Source organism: Pecten maximus, chromosome 3 (genome assembly GCF_902652985.1).
Source record: "Pecten maximus chromosome 3, xPecMax1.1, whole genome shotgun sequence".
Taxonomy (NCBI): Eukaryota; Metazoa; Mollusca; class Bivalvia; order Pectinida; family Pectinidae; genus Pecten; species Pecten maximus.
The window spans coordinates 48,335,056-48,363,021 of NC_047017.1; the positions used below are offsets into that span (position 1 = coordinate 48,335,056).

Sequence of the window (27,966 nt, forward strand, 5' to 3'; positions counted from 1 at the left end):
AATAATCACATAAGAAATTTATTTTTTTATTTTCACCAATCGTAAATATCCACGATCTTTTCACTTTGTTCCTGATTACAAAATGGCGCTCCCCATCGTCTCATTTCGTCTGCTTGTTTGCAACGTCATCTAAAGTTGTTTCTTTGCATCTGCGTACTTTATTTTGTGATTTCAATCTACCACTACATATTTAATAGATTTGATTATGCTGTAAATATGTTTGGAGTTAATATGGTCGCAGTTTTAATGTTTTTGAGTGTGACTTTTACACTATCTGTGTTGACAACTGTAGCCTTCAATCCATTTATGGACAGTGATTTACACTCCATTGACTGGGCTGGTCATACGCCAATCGACCAGGTACGTCTGTAAGAAGCACACTTGGATTTACAATTCATATACCACGTCCCAGTCTCATAGTGTTCATTAAAGGAAATCCATGTCTAAATTAAAGCTTTTCAAAAGCTGCATTATAATGGAGTTGGGGTGGGGGATCTTTTTAGACTAACAGATCGGTGAAAAGCACGCATATTATAATACGCCAGTTGGAGTTGTAGATTTGTTACATAAAATCGGCGGCGGATCCAGGACTCGATGTACCCTTAGAGTATAGATTTGAAAAAAAGTGTACCCCTATGGATCCACCCTTAGATCCACCAGTGAAAAATATAGCCCAAATCATTTAAACGATAAATATTGCTTATGTTATGAAAAGTTGCATTAATTTACTACAAGGTATATAATATTTCACTGCAAGATATTTCTTAGAAAGCGTTGGCTACAGTACTAGTACTTTGAAACTTAATCAAGTAGATGTAATTTTACATTGCATTACATCAATTTTCGGTACCATGGGCAAATAAACTTTATTTTTGCATTTGGTATGATGTTTCATGACTAAATAAATGTGCCTTGCACAAAAAAAATTGAAAAGTTCAAAGTGATTTTGGCTATTTTAAGTAACAAAGCTATAACCCAAGTTTGCATATATGCAAGTTGGTGCACATGGTTTTCCTAGACCTGATTAAAAAATGAAATTTCTCTAAATCTAAACAGGTTGGAAACTTTTCACTGGAGAGCAAAAACACATAAAGGAACAATGAATTATCATAATTATAGACACAAATCAGACAGCACTGATTAAAGAGACCTGTATATATTCTGATATCCCATCAGAGTAATACCTAGGAATCTTTACATGAGTATGATATCTGATAGCACTGCCACTGCCAGGCCTACATATATTATGTAATATGTATATGTATATACGTAAGGTACATATTCCTCCGGACCCAACATCATCCATGACATTTTGACAGATTATAGATGTCTGGGTGTGTTGGGCCATTTTTTTTATATCATATATATATAACTGCACTACTATATGAATTAAATTGTATGTGGATATAACCACAGCTTGGTGTAATTAAGTGTTTGACTACATTTTAATGCAACTTTTATTACATATTAATTTAAATGATAGAATACAGATAAATTCCTTTTTTTTCTATTCAGTTTAAAGTTCATGTTTACATTATAAATCAACATCGTCTAGATCGAGTCATGCTGCAATTTGTTTTCTTTGCTTTTATTTCCAGATTGAAGGCCATAATAATGTTGTTTTGATGAAAACAGCTGCAAATGAGAAGTACAAATGTGTTCTACCTGATACCAAAGATTCTGAAGATGATGTAAGTAGGAGTTTTCAATTCAACTCAAGGATATCTTGTTATGTATTTTGAGGAAAAAAACCCAAAGCAATAAAAGCTGTGAATCTTTTTTGATTCTCAAATACAATGTTCTGCTGAAAGTCAATATTGAGATGATGATGATGATGATGATGATGATGATGATGATGATGATAACCAGTATAAGATCTATACAAGGTAACAATTAATTTAAACACTATAAAATCTATATAAGGTAACAAATTAAACAACTTAAAATCTATACAAGGTAACGAATTAAACACTATAAAATCTACATAAGGTAACAAATTAAACAGTATAACATCTTATCACAGTTAATGACAACTGTGTAGTGTCAATGCCTTTCAGTGACAAAGTGAATCTGGTATGATATGTTTCAAATTAAGAATGACACAAGATCAATTTCACAACAAAATAATTTTGCTTGACCTTTATATTTGTTTACAGTCAGCGAGGAAGAATTACGCTGGTCCTACACCAGATGAGCTAATGGAATCTCTATTTCAACAGAAAAGTTGTTCATACAGGGTAAGTTTCTTGGTTGAATGTTTCTTTTTATTTATTTTTTTAGAGTTATAAACTTGTTACACTCAACCCATGTTATCTCAGATTCTGATAACTCACGATCGAAGACTCTGCTTAACCGGAAGGAAACATTCTGCTCTGGTCGTAAAATTGCTGTGACAGATATACTCGGTGACCTCAAAAAACATTTTCATGGCCCCCATTGACTTCCAGAAGTTTCGACTGTATCACAAAAATTGAATGACTATAATCAATATCTTTTTACTCTGAAATTAAGTATATTAAATGATTAATTCAATTATGAACAGGAAATGGGTTCTCAAGTCCAGAAGTAAGTTTATTTTAAATGTAAGAAAATGTTAATTGATAATCTGATGTTTACATCGTATTAACACTTTCAGCTACATTTTTGTGTGTTTTTTCTTTCTTTTCTTATAATTACTGATCTTATAATTCCTGGATTTTTCCAAAGCATTTTTTTTCAGCAACAAAAATTGGTCCAGTGTTGATTTAACCTGAAAAAATACATGTAAAGATAGACCCCCTAAATATTTTAGTATTCTTTATAACTAAACATCCCATGGTCAGTAGTTAATTGATGTGCTACTCCATTTTTGTATTAATTATAAATTTTACAAACATTTCAGATTGAAAGTTACTGGACGTATGAACTGTGCCATGGTAAACACATGAAACAGTATCATGAAGATAAAGAACTGAGTAATGTAAGTATATGACCTTTAAGATAAAATAAACGTTCACCTTTCATTAGGTATCATTAATCATAAGAAAATTACCAGACAGAAAGTACTGCATTTAGAAGAGAGCATTGTGATGTCACAAATGAAGTAATGATATATGGGAGTATTGACCTGCTGAAGACACTAATAGAGAAAAAGTAATGGTGTTATTTAATGTTTTGTATTTTTGACCACTTACTGGAGTATAGGATGTCTTAGGAAGGTCCATAGTAGAGGAGACAGGAAGGCTGTTATAATCACCATTTTGCTAACTGTACCATAAAATACTGTTAAATACATTATACATTACATGTCTTAATTAACCATTTAATGATATCTATATCAGGAACTTTACTATGCAGAATTTACTGATTTTTTAGCCCACCATCATCAGATGGTGGGCTATTCAAATCGCCCTGCGTCCGTGGTCCGTGGTCCGTCCGTCCCTACGTCCGTCCGTCCGTCCGTAAACAATTCTTGTTATCACTAATCCTCAGAAAGTGCTGAAGGGATCTTTCTCAAATTTCATATGTAGGTTCCCCTTGGTGCCTAGTTATGCATATTGCATTTTGACACCAATCGGAAAACAACATGGCCGACAGGCAGCCATCTTGGATTTTGACAATTGAAGTTTGTTATCGCTATTTCTCAAAAAGTACTGAAGGGATATTTCTCAAATTTCATATGTAGGTTCCCCTTGGTGCCTAGTTATGCATATTGCATTTTGAGACCAATCAAAAAACAACATGGCCGACAGGCAGCCATCTTGGATTTTGACAATTGAAGTTTGTTATCGCTATTTCTCAGAAAGTACTGAAGGGATCTTTCTCAAATTTCATATGTAGGTTCCCCTTGGTGCCTAGTTATGCATATTGCATTTGGAGACCAATCGAAAAACAACATGGCCGACAGGCAGCCATCTTGGATTTTGACAATTGAAGATTGTTATCGCTATTTCTCAGAAACTAATGAAGGGATCTTTCTCAAATTTCATATGTAGGTTCCCCTCGGTGCCTAGTTATGCATATTGCATGTTGAGACCAATCGGAAAACAACATGGCCGACAGGCAGCCATCTTGGATTTTGACAATTGAAGTTTGTTATCGCTATTTCTCAGAAAGTACTGAAGGGATCTTTCTCAAATTTCATATGTAGGTTCCCCTTGGTGCCTAGTTATGCAGATTGCATTTTGAGACCAATCGAAAACAACATGGCCGACAGGCAGCCATCTTGGATTTTGACAATTGAAATTTGTTACTGCTATTTCTCAGAAAGCACTGAAGGGATCTTTTTCAAATTTCATATGTAGCTTCCCCTCAGGGCCTAGTTTTGCATATTGGGACCAATCCGAAAACAACATGGCCGACAGACAGCCATTATCGCTAAATCTTAAATTTTATATATAGGTTCCCCTTGTTTGAAAAGGACTAGAGGGCTGTTTCTGAATTTACACTGATTAGTAAGACTTAGAGGAAGGGAAAAGTAGAGAAAAGATCAATCTGACATGGAACCTATAAAGATCAATCAATGGTGGGCGCCAAGATCCCTCTGGGATCTCTTGTTTACTTTTATTTTTATTTTTCTAGAAAAAAGCTCCTCCTCAGGAGTACTTCCTAGGATTTGCAAAACGAGGCTCAAAGGGAGGTATGTTGTGAACTTTCTCTTGCAATTGGTATAGAGGACTTATTTGATTGACGAACACAAAGTTGTCTGTGTATTTATTTTTTTAGTACAGTGTATATATTGATATATATTCCAAAATTTGTTTCCAGAGAAAACAAAGGAAGGGGAACAGCTAAAGGAAGAAGTAAAAAAGCCAACAGAGGTAAGACACATAACCAGCTAACCATTACAATAATGTATATACTGTTTTATACTTTTGGTTGATTACTCTTCAGGTATTGAATAATCAGGGCTTCACATGCTAGTATATGTATCTACATGTATATATAGTGTTATATCTAACATGATGGGAACATTCATGTGACAGCAAGGTCTTTGATAAGTACATGTAATCTCATATCTTTTTCCTCACATAATCATTACTCGTTATACAGCTTCTTTATAAAAACTTTTAATTATAAAGAAATGGTAATGTCTTTGTGATGGTGATTTCCATTTTTTTGTCCCACAGATGAGTTGTGTAAATACAATGTATATCCATTTGAGACATAATTTTAATGTTATTGGAGAAATAGATCACTTACCTTGTGTAATAGGAAAAATAGATTCCCTAATTAACTTGTAATGGATAGGTATCAGGTTATTGCTTTCATTTCTCAAAAACCTAAATTCGATCACAGGTATAAACAATTAGAAAATCCTAATACACTGTACACACAAGTATTGGACAGTTAGTGTAGAATCTACTAGTGTCATTTTCTTGGCAATCCAGATAATTTCTGAAAAGTAGATTGAATTTTATCATTAAAGAATATTTGAAAAATTAAGATATCTACAGAGTCAACATAAAATTTGTTATGAATTCAATTTGGTATTTCATAAGGAGCGTGTTTGTTTACAGATTAAGATCAAGAAAATAGACAATATTGATCTGCCATATTTTGAGGTCAACATGACGGATGGGACAACATGTGACCTAACACAACAGCCTCGGAAAAGTCGATTTCTGTATGTGTGTCAGCCGGATGGCCGTGGAGAGATTTATGAGTTCAAGGAAGTTTCCACTTGTGAATACGAGGTTGTGGTCCTCACTGCTGTATTGTGTTCTAACCCATTGTTTAAGTAAGTGGAAATTGACATTATAGTTCAGGTTTTATCAAAGATAGGATTCCATCAAATTTGATAGAAATGGAACAATTGTTGAATTAAAATTTTGTTAAAATTTTGAAAAATCTTCAGTCAAAATTACTCCTTATTGACAATTTCTATATAAATGAAATCAGTGTATAATCTGTATACAAGTGATCATGTGAGATATCCCTGTTAAATATAATGATAAGTCTTATGTGTTACCAAACAGTGTGCTATGGTTATGATTGGAGTTAGGCTTACCATTGTTATACTTACCATTGTTATACTAACCATTGTTTTACTTACCATTGTTACACTTACCATTGTTACACTAACCATTGTTACACTAGCCATTGTTACACTAACCATTGTAACACTTACCATTGTAACACTTACCATTGTTACACTTACCATTGTTTTACTTACCATTGTTTTACTTACCATTGTTACACTAACCATTGTTACAATAGCCATTGTTACACTAACCATTGTTACACTTACCATTGTTACATTACCCATTGTTACACTTACCATTGTAACACTTACCATTGTTACTATTATTACGCTTACCATTGTTACACTTACCATTGTTACGCTTACCATTGTTACACTAACCATTGTTATACTTACCATTGTTATACTTACCATTGTAACACTAACCATTGTTACACTAACCATTGTTACACTTACCATTGTTACACTTACCATTGTTACATTACCCATTGTTACACTTACCATTGTAACCATTACCATTGTAACACTAACCATTGTTACACTTATCATTGTTACACTAACCATTGTTACACTTACCATTGTTACACTTACCATTGTTACATTACCCATTGTTACACTTACCATTGTTATACTTACCATTGTTACACTTACCATTGTTACACTTACCATTGTTATACTTACCATTGTTACACTTACCATTGTTACACTTACCATTGTTACACTAACCATTGTTACTATTATTACACTTACCATTGTTACACTTACCATTGTTACACTTACCATTGTTATACTTACCATTGTTACACTAACCATTGTTACACTTACCATTGTTACATTACCCATTGTTACACTTACCATTGTAACACTTACCATTGTTACTATTATTACACTTACCATTGTTACACTTACCATTGTTACGCTTACCATTGTTACACTAACCATTGTTATACTTACCATTGTTATACTTACCATTGTAACACTAACCATTGTTACACTAACCATTGTTACACTTACCATTGTTACACTTACCATTGTTACACTTACCATTGTTACATTACCCATTGTTACACTTACCATTGTAACCATTACCATTGTAACACTAACCATTGTTACACTTATCATTGTTACACTAACCATTGTTACACTAACCATTGTTACACTTACCATTGTTACACTTACCATTGTTACATTACCCATTGTTACACTTACCATTGTAACACTTACCATTGTTACTATTATTACACTTACCATTGTTACACTTACCATTGTTACGCTTACCATTGTTACACTAACCATTGTTATACTTACCATTGTTATACTTACCATTGTAACACTAACCATTGTTACACTAACCATTGTTACACTTACCATTGTTACACTTACCATTGTTACATTACCCATTGTTACACTTACCATTGTAACCATTACCATTGTAACACTAACCATTGTTACACTTATCATTGTTACACTAACCATTGTTACACTAACCATTGTTACACTTACCATTGTTACTCTTACCATTGTTACATTACCCATTGTTACACTTACCATTGTTACACTTACCATTGTTACACTTACCGTTACACTTACCATTGTTACACTTACCATTGTTATACTTACCATTGTTACACTTACCATTGTTACACTAACCATTGTTACTATTATTACACTTACCATTGTTACACTTACCATTGTTACACTTACCATTGTTATACTTACCATTGTTACACTAACCATTGTTACACTTACCATTGTTACACTTTCAATTGTTACACTTACCATTGTTACACTCACCATTGTAACACTCACCATTGTAACACTTACCATTGTTACACTTACCATTGTTATACTTACCATTGTTACACTTACCATTGTTATACTTACCATTGTTACACTTACCATTGTTATACTTACCATTGTTACACTTACCATTGTTACATTACCCATTGTTACACTTACCATTGTAACACTAACCATTGTAACACTTACCATTGTAACACTTACCATTGTTACATTACCCATTGTTACACTAACCATTGTTACACTTACCATTGTTACACTATAACAATTCTTGTTATCGCTATTTCTCAGAAAGCACTGAAGGGATCTTTCTCAAATTTCATATGTCGGCTCCCCTTGGTGCTTAGTTATGCATTTTGCATTTTGAGACCAATCGGAAAACAACATGGCTGACAGGCAGCCATCTTGGATTTTGACAATTGAAGTTTGTTATCGCTATTTCTCAGAAAGCACTGAAGGGATCTTTCTCAAATTTCATATGTAGGCTCCCCTTGGTGCTTAGTTATGCATTTTGCATTTTGAGACCAATCGGAAAACAACATGGCCGACAGGCAGCCATCTTGGATTTTGACAATTGAAGTTTGTTATTGCTATTTCTCGGAAAGTTTTGAAGGGATCTTTCTCAAATTTCATATGTAGGTTCCTCTTGGTGCGTAGTTATGCATATTGTATTTTGAGACCAATCGGAAAACAACATGGCCGACAGGCAGCCATCTTGGATTTTGACAATTGAAGTTTGTTATCGCTATTTCTCAGAAAGTTTTGAAGGGATCTTTCTCAAATTTCATATGTAGGTTCCCCTTGGTGCCTAGTTATGCATATTGCATTTGGAGACCAATCGGAAAACAACATGGCCGACAGGCAGCCATCTTGGATTTTGACAATTGAAGTTTGTTATCGCTATTTCTCAGAAAGCACTGAAGGGATCTTTCTCAAATTTCATATGTAGGCTCCCCTTGGTGCTTAGTTATGCATTTTGCATTTTGAGACCAATCGGAAAACAACATGGCCGACAGGCAGCCATCTTGGATTTTGACAATTGAAGTTTGTTATTGCTATTTCTCGGAAAGTTTTGAAGGGATCTTTCTCAAATTTCATATGTAGGTTCCTCTTGGTGCCTAGTTATGCATATTGTATTTTGAGACCAATCGGAAAACAACATGGCCGACAGGCAGCCATCTTGGATTTTGACAATTGAAGTTTGTTATCGCTATTTCTCAGAAAGTTTTGAAGGGATCTTTCTCAAATTTCATATGTAGGTTCCCCTTGTTATCCTTTGATAAGCCTAATGAAGGTACAATGTATACAGAATTTGTTAGAAATTTTACTGAACTCCAATAGATATGGATTGACATGTAACCAGCTTTATTGTTAGATGAATGTAATTGTATCTTTTGTAATATGGAGTACTTTTGAAAGTACTAGTGATATTGAAAGTTATTCCCTTATCAGTTGTTATATGTCTGTTCTTCACTATAACATCTGTGTGTAATGAACACAATATATACATTTGTATATTGATCAAAGTAAAAAAGGTACCACAACATTAATATATCTATTTTTAACTTCGGAACAGACCGAAAAACCCACCAGTATCCAAGATAGCATGCCATGCTGTAGATGGTTCCCCAGACAAACCAACAGTTTTAAAACAATGGGACAATGAACAAAGCAAAGCTCTACCAGTAAGTATACAACTAAAATAAAAGACAATGGGACAATAAGTAAAACAAAGCTCTACCAGTAAGTATACAACTTAGATAAAAGACAATGGAACAGCGATCAAATCAAAGCTCTACCATTAAGTATACAACTAAAATAAAAGACAATGGAACAATAAGTAAAACAAAGCTCTACCATTAAGTATACAACTAAAATCAAACATGCATAAAAACATGTCACAAAATTGACTGTCAATAGAAGTAACAATAATAAACGTACCCATGGTTTAGTGAGAATTCAGTCTGTTTAGGGAAATTGAAACATTGAAATGTAACCTTTCAAGTGAAATGGAACACCTTACTAGCTCCTATAAATATACTATTTTTTATTCTGCTTGAACAAAAAGTTAATGTGTAAAATTGTGAAAGTACAGAGTGTGTTTACCTACCTCTGTATAGACTTGTATCCCTTACAATCACATACAATTACTATTATTTGAGTAAATGAAATCAAATCCAGACAAAATTGATTACTCACATTACGTACTTTGTATTGTTTTAAAGTGATCTTAAGCTGAATCATATATCTATGTCTTTCCTGACAGAGAAAAGAACGAATCATAGTGAAGCCTGGAAACATTCAAGATGAGACTGAGGATGTACAAAAGGCCATTCCAGAACCCCCACAGCAGGCCCCGAAGGTCTTGGCCCCAGACAAAACATTAGGGGACACAACGGACAAACAAGTCCTCAGGGACTTCCTTTCTGGTAGCCACTGCTTACAAGGGGTAAGATGCTCACACAAGGTATACAAGATAAGGGGTAAGATGCTCACACACGGTATACAAGATAAGGGTTAGATTATTATGTCACCTGAGACAAAGTCTCAAGTGACCTATTCTACTCCCCTTTTGTCCGTCGTCGTCTGTCCATCAACAATTTACATTTTCGACTTCTCCTCCCAAACCGTGGAACCAAATTCAATGAAATATGGCAGGAAGCTTCTATGGTAAAAGGTCAACTAAAATTGTGAATTATATGGTCCCCAACCCCTAGGGGCCTGAGGGAGGGGCTAAAAAGGGTCAAATTAACTAAAACTTCAAAAATCTTCTTATCTACTCTCAGATATGGTTGAATTAAACACTCTTCATAGATGGAAGGGTCTTAAGGTGCTTTACCAAAAAAGTAATTTTTTCATGACCCTTGGGTCTCACGTTTGCCCCTGGGGAGGGGGTAAACTTTACTATAGTTTATATAAGGAAATCACATTTTTGACTGATTTGTTGGATTTGTATTGGAATTCATTCTAACTTTGTTAACATTATCATTTATCATTTGGTGACTGAGTGTTGGTGACTGAGAGCTACTGACTGAGTGTTGGTGACTGAGTGTTGGTGACTGAGAGCTACTGACTGAGTGTTGGTGACTGAGTGTTGGTGACTGAGTGTTGGTGACTGAGTGTTAGTGACTGAGAGCTACTGACTGAGAGCTACTGACTGAGTGTTGGTGACTGAGTGTTAGTGACTGAGTGTTAGTGACTGAGTGTTAGTGACTGATTGTTGGTGACTGAGTGTTGGTGACTGAGTGTTGGTGACTGAGAGCTACTGACTGAGTGTTGGTGACTGAGAGCTACTGACTGAGTGTTAGTGACTGAGTGTTGGTGACTGAGAGCTACTGACTGAGTGTTGGTGACTGAGTGTTGGTGACTGAGTGTTGGTGACTGAGAGCTACTGACTGAGTGTTGGTGACTGAGTGTTGGTGACTGAGTGTTGGTGACTGAGTGTTAGTGACTGAGTGTTAGTGACTGAGTGTTGGTGACTGAGTGTTAGTGACTGAGTGTTAGTGACTGAGTGTTAGTGACTGAGTGTTGGTGACTGAGTGTTAGTGACTGAGTGTTGGTGACTGAATGTTGGTGACTGAATGTTGGTGACTGAGTGTTGGTGACTGAGTGTTCGTGACTGAGTGTTGGTGACTGAGTGTTGGTGACTGAGTGTTGGTGACTGAGAGCTACTGACTGAGTGTTGGTGACTGAGTGTTGGTGACTGAGTGTTGGTGACTGAGTGCTAGTGACTGAGTGTTGGTGACTGAGTGTTAGTGACTGAGTGTTGGTGACTGAGAGCTACTGACTGAGTGTTGGTGACTGAGTGTTAGTGACTGAGTGTTGGTGACTGAGAGCTACTGACTGAGTGTTGGTGACTGAATGTTGGTTACTGAGAGCTACTGACTGAGTGTTGGTGACTGAGTGTTAGTGACTGAGTGTTGGTGACTGAGAGCTACTGACTGAGTGTTGGTGACTGAGTGTTAGTGACTGAGTGTTAGTGACTGAGTGTTAGTGACTGAGTGTTGGTGACTGAGTGTTAGTGACTGAGTGTTGGTGACTGAGTGTTGGTGACTGAGTGTTGGTGACTGAGAGCTACTGACTGAGTGTTGGTGACTGAGTGTTGGTGACTGAGTGTTGGTGACTGAGAGCTACTGACTGAGTGTTGGTGACTGAGTGTTGGTGACTGAGTGTTGGTGACTGAGTGTTAGTGACTGAGTGTTGGTGACTGAGTGTTAGTGACTGAGTGTTAGTGACTGAGTGTTGGTGACTGAGTGTTAGTGACTGAGTGTTGGTGACTGAATGTTGGTGACTGAATGTTGGTGACTGAGTGTTGGTGACTGAGTGTTCGTGACTGAGTGTTGGTGACTGAGTGTTGGTGACTGAGTGTTGGTGACTGAGAGCTACTGACTGAGTGTTGGTGACTGAGTGTTGGTGACTGAGTGTTGGTGACTGAGTGCTAGTGACTGAGTGTTGGTGACTGAGTGTTAGTGACTGAGTGTTGGTGACTGAGAGCTACTGACTGAGTGTTGGTGACTGAGTGTTAGTGACTGAGTGTTGGTGACTGAGAGCTACTGACTGAGTGTTGGTGACTGAATGTTGGTTACTGAGAGCTACTGACTGAGTGTTGGTGACTGAGTGTTAGTGACTGAGTGTTGGTGACTGAGAGCTACTGACTGAGTGTTGGTGACTGAGTGTTAGTGACTGAGTGTTAGTGACTGAGTGTTGGTGACTGAGTGTTGGTGACTGAGTGTTAGTGACTGAGTGTTGGTGACTGAGAGCTACTGACTGAGTGTTGGTGACTGAGTGTTGGTGACTGAATGTTGGTGACTGAGTGTTAGTGACTGAGTGTTAGTGACTGAGTGTTGGTGACTGAGAGCTACTGACTGAGTGTTGGTGACTGAGTGTTGGTGACTGAATGTTGGTGACTGAGTGTTGGTGACTGAGTGTTCGTGACTGAGTGTTGGTGACTGAGTGTTGGTGACTGAGTGTTGGTGACTGAGTGCTAGTGACTGAGTGTTGGTGACTGAGTGTTAGTGACTGAGTGTTGGTGACTGAGAGCTACTGACTGAGTGTTGGTGACTGAGAGCTACTGACTGAGTGTTGGTGACTGAGTGTTAGTGACTGAGTGTTGGTGACTGAGAGCTACTGACTGAGTGTTGGTGACTGAATGTTGGTTACTGAGAGCTACTGACTGAGTGTTGGTGACTGAGTGTTAGTGACTGAGTGTTGGTGACTGAGAGCTACTGACTGAGTGTTGGTGACTGAGTGTTAGTGACTGAGTGTTAGTGACTGAGTGTTGGTGACTGAGTGTTGGTGACTGAGTGTTAGTGACTGAGTGTTGGTGACTGAGTGTTGGTGACTGAGAGCTACTGACTGAGTGTTGGTGACTGAGTGTTGGTGACTGAATGTTGGTGACTGAGTGTTAGTGACTGAGTGTTAGTGACTGAGTGTTGGTGACTGAGTGTTGGTGACTGAGAGCTACTGACTGAGTGTTGGTGACTGAGTGTTGGTGACTGAGAGCTACTGACTGAGTGTTGGTGACTGAGTGTTGGTGACAGAATGTTGGTTACTGAGAGCTACTGACTGAGTGTTGGTGACTGAATGTTGGTGACTGAGTGTTGGTGACTGAGTGTTAGTGACTGAGTGTTGGTGACTGAGTGTTAGTTACTGAGTGTTGGTGACTGAGTGTTGTTGACTGAGTGTTGGTGACTGAGTGTTAGTGACTGAGTGTTGGTGACTGAGTGTTAGTGACTGAGTGTTGGTGACTGAGTGTTGGTGACTGAGTGTTGGTGACTGAGTGTTAGTGACTGAGTGATGGTGACTGAGTGTTGGTGACTGAGTGTTGGTGACTGAGTGTTGGTGACTGAGTGTTAGTGACTGAGTGTTAGTGACTGAGTGTTGGTGACTGAGTGTTGGTGACTGAGTGCTAGTGACTGAGTGTTGGTGACTGAGTGTTGGTGACTGAGTGTTGGTGACTGAGTGTTGGTGACTGGGTGTTGATGGCTGGGTGTCGGTGACCGAGTGCTAGTCATTGAGTGATAGTGACCTAGTACGAGTGACTAGTGTCATTAGTGTTATTGCTCCAGTAAAGTCTTTCCTCTTTGTTCTGTGGAATCTTAATTTTTTATTTCTGTACATTTTAGGGCACTGGTTGGTGGAAACATGAATTATGTTATGGGAAACATGTTAAGCAATTTCATGAGGTAAGTTACTTCCTGGCCACTTAAACAATTCCATGAGGTAAGTTATTTCCTGGCCACTTATATAATTAACTCTTTCTAATATACTTTGTGTTCTTTCCGGATTCCATACCGGAAGTAGTTATTAGCCTCGCCCCCAGAAGTTTAAACAAAATGGCAGAGTACATGTGCATTTTTGGTGTGTTGTCTTTTCATATAGAAACACAAAGGTTAGTGTGATCTTTGTACATAATTAAGAATTATTTAACTAAATAAGATCTAGATGTCATATTGAACACTCTGAAATGTCCTAGACAATGATATCTTAAATGCAAATGTAGCAAGCCGCCATATTGTTTACATTAACAACATAGAGAAAATATCACCTATTGCTCTAACGCAAAAACATGTAACCCAAACGAAACAAAAAATGGTATTTACTTTGATTGATTGAAATGGATACAAGGTATAATAGTGAAATTAAAACTTATCGATGCACTTAATTAATCTGAAGAATCTTAATGAATTTTGAAAATATCGAGAAAATGTTTTTTTGTAGGATCCAAATGGAAGAACGGAAGTTTTCCTTGGATATTGGAATGAACAAAAACATTTAGAATGGTTAACAAATCATCCTTCCAAGAGACCGACAGAAATAGGGAAAAGAAAGTAAGATATCTGGATATATTTGTACTGTTTCTGATAATTAGTTTAATTGCATGTATTTTCTAAGTGCTAACTTTATTCCATATAGTGGTTATGAAATACAATTTAGCCCATGCCAATTTGTGATTCTTATGAATTATATGAATTCATATAATTGTGTTTATAAATTGTGTGCCTAAACACTGTTTCTCTGTAACTTACTTACATTTATAATTTGGCATGATTGGTATCCATCTTTATGTATATGAGCCCAGATTACTCCAGAAGATTTCGGTTTATTGTTTACCTGCATCGATTGGGAGCAGAGACCAGTGTACATGCTAATGAATATGCATATGTACGTGACCCTAGTAATTATAAGCCAACCAATCACGATAAACCTCTCAACCATGTGACCTGGCTAATTAGTAGTCCGCTTCAGTTGTAAAATTTCCTTCTGCGAGGCTGGCGTGTTTTGTAACATTATACAAATTTATTCCTTATCCACCACCATCCCCACCTCACACCGGGAGGACTCACACTTCAAATTTTTTACCCTTTTATTAAAGGGAAATCCTTGGTTTTGCCAAGGTCATAATATTCTTTCAAAACATGATATAATTAAATTCATAGTTAAATGTAATTATCATTAGACACTATATACTCTACTATCAATCGACTTCTATGGTAACCACACAGGTTACAGATGGCACCACTCACCTCGTCAGATATAGGACATCCCTGTCCCCCTACAGTAGAACATCCCTGTTCTAGGCAGTGGTGCCATCCCCTTAACTCGTAGAACATCCCTGTTCTAGTCGGTTGATTGTGGAAGGTCTCTTTTCTTTGCGAGTCTCCAAATATCATGGTCAGACTCGAGCTCGAGCTCTACTCTTTTACAATCATATGGAAGCAGCTTAGAAATATTCCCAAGGGCCAAAATTATTGTGTAATATGTTTGTTATATATATATGATGGCATGATTGAATATACTTGTTGAATGTAAAGTTTAACATACTTAGATATTCTCGTTTCTTTACTCTTATTATATGTTTTATATCACACATATTTCTAGCTAAATATGTTTATATGTTTTACATCCTTATCTTGTTCATCTGGTCTCCCTAATAAATGTACATATCTTTATATTATTTGTATTATTCTTCTGGAGCAGTTTGGGCTTAAACGACGGAGTAATCAACTGTACCTATACATACTGGTACACAGAGTATAAACATGATATTAACAATAAATATCTTTACAAAATTAACTTAAAGTTTGTACATGTTATATGTGGTATACATCATGTAGTTTCACAAGAGAATGTAGAGATAATTGGAAGCTCCTTGTTGAATACTTTCATTTCCAATTTAATATTGTATTATACTAATAGTGGCATTTAATATGTCAGCAGCATGATAGAACTATGTAGGGTTTAGACTTTGTGGTATTAAATATGTCAGCAGTATGATAGAACTATGTAGGTTTTAGTCTTTGTGGTATTAAATATGTCAGCAGCATGATAGAACTATGTAGGTTTTAGTCTTTGTGGTATTAAATATGTCAGCAGCATGATAGAACTATGTAGGTTTTAGTCTTTGTGGTATTAAATATGTCAGCAGCATGATAGAACTATGTAGGGTTTAGACTTTGTGGTATTAAATATGTCAGCAGTATGATAGAACTATGTAGGTTTTAGTCTTTGTGGTATTAAATATGTCAGCAGCATGATAGAACTATGTAGGTTTTAGTCTTTGTGGTATTAAATATGTCAGCAGTATGATAGAACTATGTAGGGTTTAGACTTTGTGGTATTAAATATGTCCGCAGCATGATAGAACTATATAGGTTTTAGTCTTTGTGGTATTAAATATGTCCGCAGCATGCTAGAACTATGTAGGTTTTAGACTTTGTGGTATTAAATATGTCCGCAGCATGCTAGAACTATGTAGGTTTTAGTCTTTGTGGTATTAAATATGTCAGCAGCATCCTGGAACTATGTAGGTTTTAGACTTTGTGGTATTAAATATGTCAGCAGCATGATAGAACTATGTAGGGTTTAGTCTTTGTGGTATTAAATATGTCAGCAGCATGCTGGAACTATGTAGGTTTTAGTCTTTGTGTTATTAAATATGTCAGCAGCATGCTAGAACTATGTAGGTTTTAGTCTTTGTGGTATTAAATATGTCAGCAGCATGCTGGAACTATGTAGGTTTTAGTCTTTGTGGTATTAAATATGTCAGCAGCATGCTGGAACTATGTAGGTTTTAGTCTTTGTGGTATTAAATATGTCAGCAGCATGCTGGAACTATGTAGGTTTTAGTCTTTGTGGTATTAAATATGTCAGCAGCATGCTGGAACTATGTAGGTTTTAGTCTTTGTGGTATTAAATATGTCAGCAGCATGCTGGAACTATGTAGGGTTTAGACTTTGTGGTATTAAATATGTCAGCAGCATGATAGAACTATGTAGGTTTTAGTCTTTGTGGTATTAAATATGTCAGCAGCATGCTGGAACTATGTAGGTTTTAGTCTTTGTGGTATTAAATATGTCAGCAGTATGATAGAACTATGTAGGTTTTAGTCTTTGTGGTATTAAATATGTCAGCAGCATGCTGGAACTATATAGGTTTGAGACTTTGTGGTATTAAATATGTCAGCAGCTTGATAGAACTATGTAGGTTTGAGACTTTGTGGTATTAAATATGTCAGCAGCATGCTGGAACTATGTAGGTTTTAGTCTTTGTGGTATTAAATATGTCAGCAGCATGATAGAACTATGTAGGTTTTAGTCTTTGTGGTATTAAATATGTCAGCAGTATGATAGAACTATGTAGGGTTTAGACTTTGTGGTATTAAATATGTCAGCAGCATGATAGAACTATGTAGGTTTTAGTCTTTGTGGTATTAAATATGTCAGCAGCATGATAGAACTATGTAGGTTTTAGTCTTTGTGGTATTAAATATGTCAGCAGCATGCTGGAACTATATAGGTTTGAGACTTTGTGGTATTAAATATGTCAGCAGCATGATAGAACTATGTAGGTTTTAGTCTTTGTGGTATTAAATATGTCAGCAGCATGATAGAACTATGTAGATTTTAGTCTTTGTGGTATTAAATATGTCAGCAGCATGCTGGAACTATATAGGTTTGAGACTTTGTGGTATTAAATATGTCAGCAGCATGATAGAACTATGTAGGTTTTAGTCTTTGTGGTATTAAATATGTCAGCAGCATGATAGAACGATGTAGGTTTTAGTCTTTGTGGTATTAAATATGTCAGCAGCATGCTGGAACTATGTAGGTTTTAGTCTTCATGGTATTAAATATGTCAGCAGCATGCTGGAACTATGTAGGTTTTAGACTTTGTGGTATTAAATATGTCAGCAGTATGATAGAACTATGTAGGTTTTAGTCTTCATGGCATTAAATATGTCAGCAGTATGATAGAACTATGTAGGGTTTAGTCTTTGTGGTATTAAATATGTCAGCAGCATGATAGAACTATGTAGGTTTTAGTCTTTGTGGTATTAAATATGTCAGCAGCATGATAGAACTATGTAGGTTTTAGACTTTGTGGTATTAAATATGTCAGCAGCATGCTGGAACTATGTAGGTTTTAGTCTTTGTGGTATTAAATATGTCAGCAGTATGATAGAACTATGTAGGTTTTAGTCTTTGTGGTATTAAATATGTCAGCAGCATGCTGGAACTATATAGGTTTGAGACTTTGTGGTATTAAATATGTCAGCAGCATGATAGAACTATGTAGGTTTTAGTCTTTGTGGTATTAAATATGTCAGCAGCATGCTGGAACTATATAGGTTTGAGACTTTGTGGTATTAAATATGTCAGCAGCTTGATAGAACTATGTAGGTTTGAGACTTTGTGGTATTAAATATGTCAGCAGCTTGATAGAACTATGTAGGTTTTAGTCTTCGTGTTATTAAATATGTCAGCAGCATGCTGGAACTATGTAGGTTTTAGTCTTTGTGGTATTAAATATGTCAGCAGCATGCTGGAACTATGTAGGTTTGAGACTTTGTGGTATTAAATATGTCAGCAGCATGCTGGAACTATGTAGGTTTGAGACTTTGTGGTATTAAATATGTCAGCAGCATGCTGGAACTATGTAGGTTTTAGTCTTCATGGTATTAAATATGTCAGCAGCTTGATAGAACTATGTAGGTTTTAGACTTTGTGGTATTAAATATGTCAGCAGCATGATAGAACTATGTAGGTTTTAGACTTTGTGTTATTAAATATGTCAGCAGCATGATAGAACTATGTAGGGTTTAGACTTTGTGGTATTAAATATGTCAGCAGTATGATAGAACTATGTAGGTTTTAGTCTTTGTGGTATTAAATATGTCAGCAGTATGATAGAACTATGTAGGTTTGAGACTTTGTGGTATTAAATATGTCAGCAGCATGCTGGAACTATGTAGGTTTTAGTCTTTGTGGTATTAAATATGTCAGCAGCATGCTGGAACTATGTAGGTTTTAGTCTTTGTGGTATTAAATATGTCAGCAGTATGATAGAACTATGTAGGTTTGAGACTTTGTGGTATTAAATATGTCAGCAGCATGCTGGAACTATGTAGGTTTTAGTCTTTGTGGTATTAAATATGTCCGCAGCATGCTGGAACTATGTAGGTTTTAGTCTTTGTGGTATTAAATATGTCCGCAGCATGCTGGAACTATGTAGGTTTTAGTCTTTGTGGTATTAAATATGTCAGCAGCATGATAGAACTATGTAGGTTTTAGACTTTGTGGTATTAAATATGTCAGCAGCATGCTGGAACTATATAGGTTTTAGTCTTCGTGGTATTAAATATGTCCGCAGCATGCTAGAACTATATAGGTTTTAGACTTTGTGGTATTAAATATGTCAGCAGCATGATAGAACTATGTAGGTTTTAGTATTTGTGGTATTAAATATGTCAGCAGTATGATAGAACTATGTAGGTTTTAGTCTTTGTGGTATTAAATATGTCAGCAGCATGCTAGAACTATGTAGGTTTTAGTCTTTGTGGTATTAAATATGTCAGCAGCTTGATAGAACTATGTAGGTTTGAGACTTTGTGGTATTAAATATGTCAGCAGCATGCTGGAACTATGTAGGTTTTAGACTTTGTGGTATTAAATATGTCAGCAGCTTGATAGAACTATGTAGGTTTGAGACTTTGTGGTATTAAATATGTCAGCAGCATGATAGAACTATGTAGGTTTTAGACTTTGTGGTATTAAATATGTCAGCAGCTTGATAGAACTATGTAGGTTTTAGTCTTTGTGGTATTAAATATGTCAGCAGCATGATAGAACTATGTAGGTTTTAGTCTTTGTGGTATTAAATATGTCAGCAGCATGATAGAACTATGTAGGTTTTAGTCTTCGTGGTATTAAATATGTCAGCAGCATGCTGGAACTATGTAGGTTTTAGTCTTTGTGGTATTAAATATGTCAGCAGCATGATAGAACTATATAGGTTTTAGTCTTCGTGGTATTAAATATGTCAGCAGCATGATAGAACTATGTAGGTTTTAGTCTTTGTGGTATTAAATATGTCAGCAGCATGATAGAACTATGTAGGGTTTAGACTTTGTGGTATTAAATATGTCAGCAGCATGCTGGAACTATGTAGGTTTTAGTCTTTGTGGTATTAAATATGTCAGCAGTATGATAGAACTATGTAGGTTTTAGTCTTTGTGGTATTAAATATGTCAGCAGCATGATAGAACTATGTAGGTTTTAGTTTTTGTGGTATTAAATATGTCAGCAGCATGATAGAACTATGTAGGTTTTAGTCTTTGTGGTATTAAATATGTCAGCAGTATGATAGAACTATGTAGGTTTTAGTCTTTGTGGTATTAAATATGTCAGCAGCATGATAGAACTATGTAGGTTTTAGACTTTGTGGTATTAAATATGTCAGCAGCTTGATAGAACTATGTAGGTTTTAGTCTTTGTGGTATTAAATATGTCCGCAGCATGCTGGAACTATATAGGTTTGAGACTTTGTGGTATTAAATATGTCAGCAGCATGATAGAACTATATAGGTTTGAGACTTTGTGGTATTAAATATGTCAGCAGCATGATAGAACTATGTAGGTTTTAGTCTTTGTGGTATTAAATATGTCAGCAGCATGATAGAACTATGTAGGTTTTAGTCTTTGTGGTATTAAATATGTCAGCAGTATGATAGAACTATGTAGGTTTTAGTCTTTGTGGTATTAAATATGTCAGCAGCATGATAGAACTATGTAGGTTTTAGTCTTCGTGGTATTAAATATGTCAGCAGTATGATAGAACTATGTAGGTTTTAGTCTTTGTGGTATTAAATATGTCAGCAGCATGATAGAACTATGTAGGTTTTAGTCTTTGTGGTATTAAATATGTCAGCAGTATGATAGAACTATGTAGGTTTTAGTCTTTGTGGTATTAAATATGTCAGCAGCATGCTGGAACTATGTAGGTTTTAGTCTTTGTGGTATTAAATATGTCAGCAGCATGCTGGAACTATGTAGGTTTTAGACTTTGTGGTATTAAATATGTCAGCAGCATGCTGGAACTATGTAGGTTTTAGACTTTGTGGTATTAAATATGTCAGCAGCATGATAGAACTATGTAGGTTTTAGTCTTTGTGGTATTAAATATGTCAGCAGCATGCTGGAACTATGTAGGTTTTAGACTTTGTGGTATTAAATATGTCAGCAGCATGCTGGAACTATATAGGTTTTAGACTTTGTGGTATTAAATATGTCAGCAGTATGATAGAACTATGTAGGTTTTAGTCTTCATGGCATTAAATATGTCCGCAGCATGATAGAACTATGTAGGTTTTAGTCTTCATGGCATTAAATATGTCCGCAGCATGATAGAACTATGTAGGTTTTAGACTTCGTGGCATTAAATATGTCAGCAGCATGATAGAACTATATAGGTTTTAGTCTTTGTGGTATTAAATATGTCAGCAGTATGATAGAACTATGTAGGTTTTAGTCTTTGTGGTATTAAATATGTCAGCAGTATGATAGAACTATGTAGGTTTTAGTCTTTGTGGTATTAAATATGTCAGCAGCATGCTGGAACTATGTAGGTTTTAGTCTTTGTGGTATTAAATATGTCAGCAGTATGATAGAACTATGTAGGTTTTAGTCTTTGTGGTATTAAATATGTCAGCAGTATGATAGAACTATGTAGGTTTTAGTCTTTGTGGTATTAAATATGTCAGCAGCATGCTGGAACTATGTAGGTTTTAGTCTTTGTGGTATTAAATATGTCAGCAGCATGCTGGAACTATGTAGGTTTTAGACTTTGTGGTATTAAATATGTCAGCAGCATGCTGGAACTATGTAGGTTTTAGTCTTTGTGGTATTAAATATGTCAGCAGCATGATAGAACTATGTAGGTTTTAGTCTTTGTGGTATTAAATATGTCAGCAGCATGCTGGAACTATGTAGGTTTTAGACTTTGTGGTATTAAATATGTCAGCAGCATGCTGGAACTATATAGGTTTTAGACTTTGTGGTATTAAATATGTCAGCAGTATGATAGAACTATGTAGGTTTTAGTCTTCATGGCATTAAATATGTCCGCAGCATGATAGAACTATGTAGGTTTTAGTCTTCATGGCATTAAATATGTCCGCAGCATGATAGAACTATGTAGGGTTTAGACTTTGTGGTATTAAATATGTCAGCAGTATGATAGAACTATGTAGGTTTTAGTCTTTGTGGTATTAAATATGTCCGCAGCATGATAGAACTATGTAGGTTTTAGACTTCGTGGCATTAAATATGTCAGCAGCATGATAGAACTATATAGGTTTTAGTCTTTGTGGTATTAAATATGTCAGCAGTATGATAGAACTATGTAGGTTTTAGTCTTTGTGGTATTAAATATGTCAGCAGTATGATAGAACTATGTAGGTTTTAGTCTTTGTGGTATTAAATATGTCAGCAGCATGCTGGAACTATGTAGGTTTTAGTCTTTGTGGTATTAAATATGTCAGCAGTATGATAGAACTATGTAGGTTTTAGTCTTTGTGGTATTAAATATGTCAGCAGTATGATAGAACTATGTAGGTTTTAGTCTTTGTGGTATTAAATATGTCAGCAGCATGCTGGAACTATGTAGGTTTTAGTCTTTGTGGTATTAAATATGTCAGCAGTATGATAGAACTATGTAGGTTTTAGTCTTTGTGGTATTAAATATGTCAGCAGCATGCTAGAACTATGTAGGTTTTAGTCTTTGTGGTATTAAATATGTCAGCAGTATGATAGAACTATGTAGGTTTTAGTCTTTGTGGTATTAAATATGTCAGCAGTATGATAGAACTATGTAGGTTTTAGTCTTTGTGGTATTAAATATGTCAGCAGTATGATAGAACTATGTAGGTTTTAGTCTTTGTGGTATTAAATATGTCAGCAGCATGCTGAAACTATGTAGGTTTTTCATTCCCACTACACTTGTTTGATGACACGTATGTCTCACTTCCTGTCAGAAGGTCAGCACATGTAATCTGTTACACACTAATTTCTGGGATAACTGACCTGTTATACCATGTCATAACACTCAATTATGATGTCACAATAAATATATAACCTCACACAACTGTCTCTATAGAGACATGTCGAAACTGTCTTGTATAAAGATAAATTTTAAATGTTTTACTGATATTTTTATAAATAAGACTTATGTGATAAACATAATCTTACATTTGTGGCTAGCTATGCAATAAGGAATTTATCACTCGTTCAATAATTCTATATGTCAATCGCCAAAAAGCTCAAATCATTGAACATGTTTAATAAATTCCATCCTAGTCATGTAACATCCTCCATATATACAACAGAGAAATGTAGTACAGCTAAGGTACCAGACAATACGACTGTAGTGATTATTGTCTGAACACACTGTAGAGACATTTATATTCTAATCTCTGTTTTAATTGCAGGTCTTTATATTACCTTTATGTTGATGGAGAAGTTTGTGATGTAACTGGTAAAAAAAGATTAGCAGAAGTTAGATTAAAGTAAGTAACTTTTAGTAAGTAACTCCTAGGTACCAATGTATAATAGGTTAAATAAGATGGAACATGGTTTATATATATATATCTACTAGCAGGTAAAATGTTAAAGTCTTTGGTCATTTCAACAGGAAATTATCTATATCCATGTACAACCTGGTTAAAATAGCAAGTATAACCTGGTTTAAGTAAAAATATTCCCTGTTTATCCTGTATAATGTAGCAAGTATAACTGGTTTAAGTAAGTGTATAACCTGGTTAAAGTAAAATTAAATAAAGCTTTATAACTGGTTTAAGTAAAAATATTCCCTGTTTATCCTGTATAATGTAGCAAGTATAACTGGTTTAAGTAAAAATATTCCCTGTTTATCCTGTATAATGTAGCAAGTATAACCTGGTTTAAGTAAGTGTATAACCTGGTTAAAGTAAAATTAAATAAAGCTTATAGTAAGTATCTACTAAAGGTTAAAGTGTTTGGTCAGTATAACATTAGTTTACTATATTAAAACTCCTCCATATAACCTGGTTAAAGTAGCAAGTATGGATGGTTAAAGTAGACATCTCTTCTGTGTATAAACTGCTTAAAGTAGCAAGTATAGATGGTTAAAGTAAATATCTCCTCTGTATAACCTGGATAACATATTAAGTATCTGTAAAATATAACAAAGCTAATAATATCTACTTACATAAAGAGGTTAAAGTAACTTATTTGGTCAAAAGTATACACAATATAAACACAATGTAACTGGTAATTTTTTGAAACAAGTGGATCCTGCCCTTTGTTGTTATGAATTATTTATAAAGAAGACATTCTGGAGTACCTGGTAGGTTTAAGACTAATGCTCTAGTACACATTCTGTAGCTTGGTACTAGCTTGCTACCATTGGCTGTCAAAGGAGTTCAACCATCACAGTACTGTATAACCACCATTGGATAAAAAATGTTTGAATATTAAAGTTAGATACCCAGATGTATGAGATATCAGCTGATAAATGTGTACTGTGTCTCTATTTGACCTTGAGATATCAGCTGATAAATGTGTATTGTGTCTGTTTGACCTTGACATATCAGCTGATAAATGTGTACTGTGTCTCTATTTGACCTTGAGATATCAGCTGATAAATGTATACTGTGTCTGTTTGACCTTGAGATATCAGCTGATAAATGTGTACTGTGTCTCTGTTTGACCTTGAGATATCAGCTGATAAATGTGCACTGTGTCTCTGTTTGACCTTGAGATATCAGCTGATAAATGTGTACTGTGTCTCTATTTGACCTCGAGATATCGGCTGATAAATGTGTATTGTGTCTGTTTGACCTTGAGATATCAGCTGATAAATGTGTACTGTGTCTGTTTGACCTTGACATATCAGCTGATAAATGTGTACTCTGTCTCTGTTTGACCTTGAGATATCAGCCAATAAATGTGTATTGTGTCTGTTTGACCTTGAGATATCAGCTGATAAATGTGTACTGTGTCTGTTTGACCTTGAGATATCAGCTGATAAATGTGTACTGTGTCTCTGTTTGACCTTGAGATATCAGCCAATAAATGTGTATTGTGTCTGTTTGACCTTGAGATATCAGCTGATAAATGTGTACTGTGTCTCTGTTTGACCTTGAGATATCAGCTGATAAATGTGTATTGTCTCTGTTTGACCTTGAGATATCAGCTGATAAATGTGTACTGTGTCTCTGTTTGACCTTGAGATATCAGCCAATAAATGTGTATTGTGTCTGTTTGACCTTGAGATATCAGCTGATAAATGTGTACTGTGTCTCTGTTTGACCTTGAGATATCAGCTGATAAATGTGTATTGTCTCTGTTTGACCTTGAGATATCAGCTGATAAATGTGTACTGTGTCTGTTTGACCTTGAGATATCAGCTGATAAATGTGTACTGTGTCTCTGTTTGACCTTGGATTTACAGGCTTGTTAATATATCTTGTCTGGTTTTCAGATGTGTTCCTAATCCTGGACAACCACATTCTGTCTCTATATATCTAATGGAACCAAAAACCTGTGAATATATATTGGGGGTAAGTATTCCTCGTTAGCATATCTAAAACAGGAGTACATGTATTGGTATTTAATAAGCATATCTAATACAGGAGTATTGGTATCTAATTAGCATATCTAATACAGAAGTATTGGTATCTAATTAGTATATCTAATACAGGAGTATTGGTATCTAATTAGTATATCTAATACAGGAGTATTGGTATTTAATTAGTATATTTAATGCAGGAGTATTGTTATTAATTAGCATATCGAATTGTATGTTCAGTAGTAATTTGTGTACTTATAAGCTGTAAATCATCATATCTACATGTACACGTTAGCTAATTTGCCAGATTCCACTATTTTTGCAAAAGTTATTCCCCCTTGTTTATATCAGTGTTTGATTTTGTCTCGAGAACCTACATCCTCGAAACTTTGAAGGGTTTATAATAATGATATCAAGTTGTATTTAATGAGTTGGAGACTACTTTAGTAACTTCTGATTACATTTTTAGCTCGTCTCTTCGAAGAATAGTGAGAGCTTATGTTGTCACTCCGGCGTCGGCGTTGGTTTTCCAAATGTTAAATTTTTGGTGCAAGTGTTGAAAGGCATAGTAATTTATGGTAATATGGTCCCTGTGGGGGTCAAACTATCCCCTGCCGGAGTTAAACTAAAAGATTTTTTTGGGAAAAAACCAGAATTTTCAAATTTTTGGACTTAGAATATTTCTGCGTTCAGTTTTTGGTGCAAGTGTTGAAAGGTATTAATACATCTCTTTATAATTGTACTAGGGTGCTGATATTTGGCAATAGAGTCCCTATGGAGTAAGACAATCCCTTCCTGGAGTAAAACTTTAAAAAAAAAAATGGATTTTTTCTTTTTAAATCTATGTTTTTTTGTTTTTGTTTTTAAATCTTTGGACTTTGTGTTAAGTTTATATTGTGAGTGTTGAAAGGCATAGTAATACATGGTATTAGGTTCCCTGTGGGGGTTAAACTTTCCCTTTCCTGAGTTAAACTGAAATATTTTTTTGAGGAAAAAACACATTTTTTAAAAATTTTCGTGCAAATGTTGAAAGCTTTTTAACACATCACTTTATGATTGTACTAGGGTGCTGATATTTGTTAAAAGAGTCCCTATGGAGTTACACTATCCTTTCTTGGGGTGAAACTGAATATAAAACAATATGAAAACGTCACAATAGACAATTTATACGGGTCCACATTTTTCAAGGGAGACAACTCTCATTAGGATATGTTGTCAAAAAATTAGAAGAAATATGTCCAAAAGCAATTACATTTGTGTTTAATATCTTCATTTAATCTACAACAGCATAGCTTGTCTCCCAAATGTTTTTCAACAATATAATTTATATATATATGAATTGGTATGGTTTTGAAAATTGAAAATTGCATGAATTCACAAAACATAATCTGATCAAGTAAACAATATAAACATTATTAATGCAATTTGCGAAACCATTCCAATTAATATATTTTAATTATTTATTGACAAACATTTGCGAGACGAGCTATGCTGTTCTCCAACAGCTCTTGTTGTATATGGTATTCCTCAAACTATTAGAAAATCAAACTTTATTTTTATAGTTAAAGTAAAGGTGAGGGTTAAAGCCTGTCATCTTTAGTCACTCATAAGGTGATGCAAATCTTATTTCAATGCAAAATAGTTTTTATATACACATATATAACATATGGCATTTGACAGGCATATATGTTCCGCTCCACAGTACTTCTGCTTTTATTGAAGGAAGAACATTTTTCTGTTGAATCTTTGAATAATATAAACTTTCACTCTTGAAGTTCAGTTATTTTATCTAAATAAGTATTAATCTGTGGTAAAGAAAACTAACAGATTGTTCTTGTTTTGTTTACAGATTGAGTCTCCGCTGTTCTGTAGTATACTGGATCGTGCAGATGACAATGGTATAATTAAGGATATAATCAATGTTTAGTAAGACAGATAAAATAATAACTGGAACAACAAAATAATCGTAAGGACCAGAGGATAACTTGTCCTAAACCATGTGTCTGATGTTAAGGACCAGAGGATAACTTATCCTAAACCATGTGTCTGATGTTAAGGACTGGAGGATAACTGGTCCTAAACCATGTGTCTAATGTTAAGGACCAGAGGATAACTTATCCTAAACCATGTGTCTGTGTAAGTGTCGAATTCCTGACCAGAAGAAACCTGCATTATACAATCGTTTTAAAATGACATTGATAACAATCACAACGGAAATGACCTGGTTGAAATATGATTCACAGAGTACAATTGTGCCATGGTGAAAGATTGTTTTTCTATTGATGAAAATGAAGTGCCTTAAAAGTCATTAAATAGTA

General features: G+C 35.2%; 1 protein-coding gene across 1 annotated transcript; it reads left to right on the forward strand.

Moving 5' to 3' along the window:
* The first annotated feature begins 62 nt into the window (after positions 1-62).
* LOC117324407 (endoplasmic reticulum lectin 1-like) lies at positions 63-27,966 on the forward strand. The gene is made up of 14 exons (XM_033880251.1): positions 63-360; positions 1,599-1,691; positions 2,157-2,237; positions 2,882-2,959; positions 4,561-4,618; positions 4,747-4,799; positions 5,499-5,719; positions 9,339-9,447; positions 10,029-10,211; positions 13,888-13,947; positions 14,483-14,592; positions 23,529-23,606; positions 25,562-25,640; positions 27,498-27,966. Exons 1-14 carry the CDS (start codon positions 217-219, stop codon positions 27,573-27,575), a joined length of 1,425 nt encoding a protein of 474 aa, XP_033736142.1. The 5' UTR covers positions 63-216; the 3' UTR covers positions 27,576-27,966.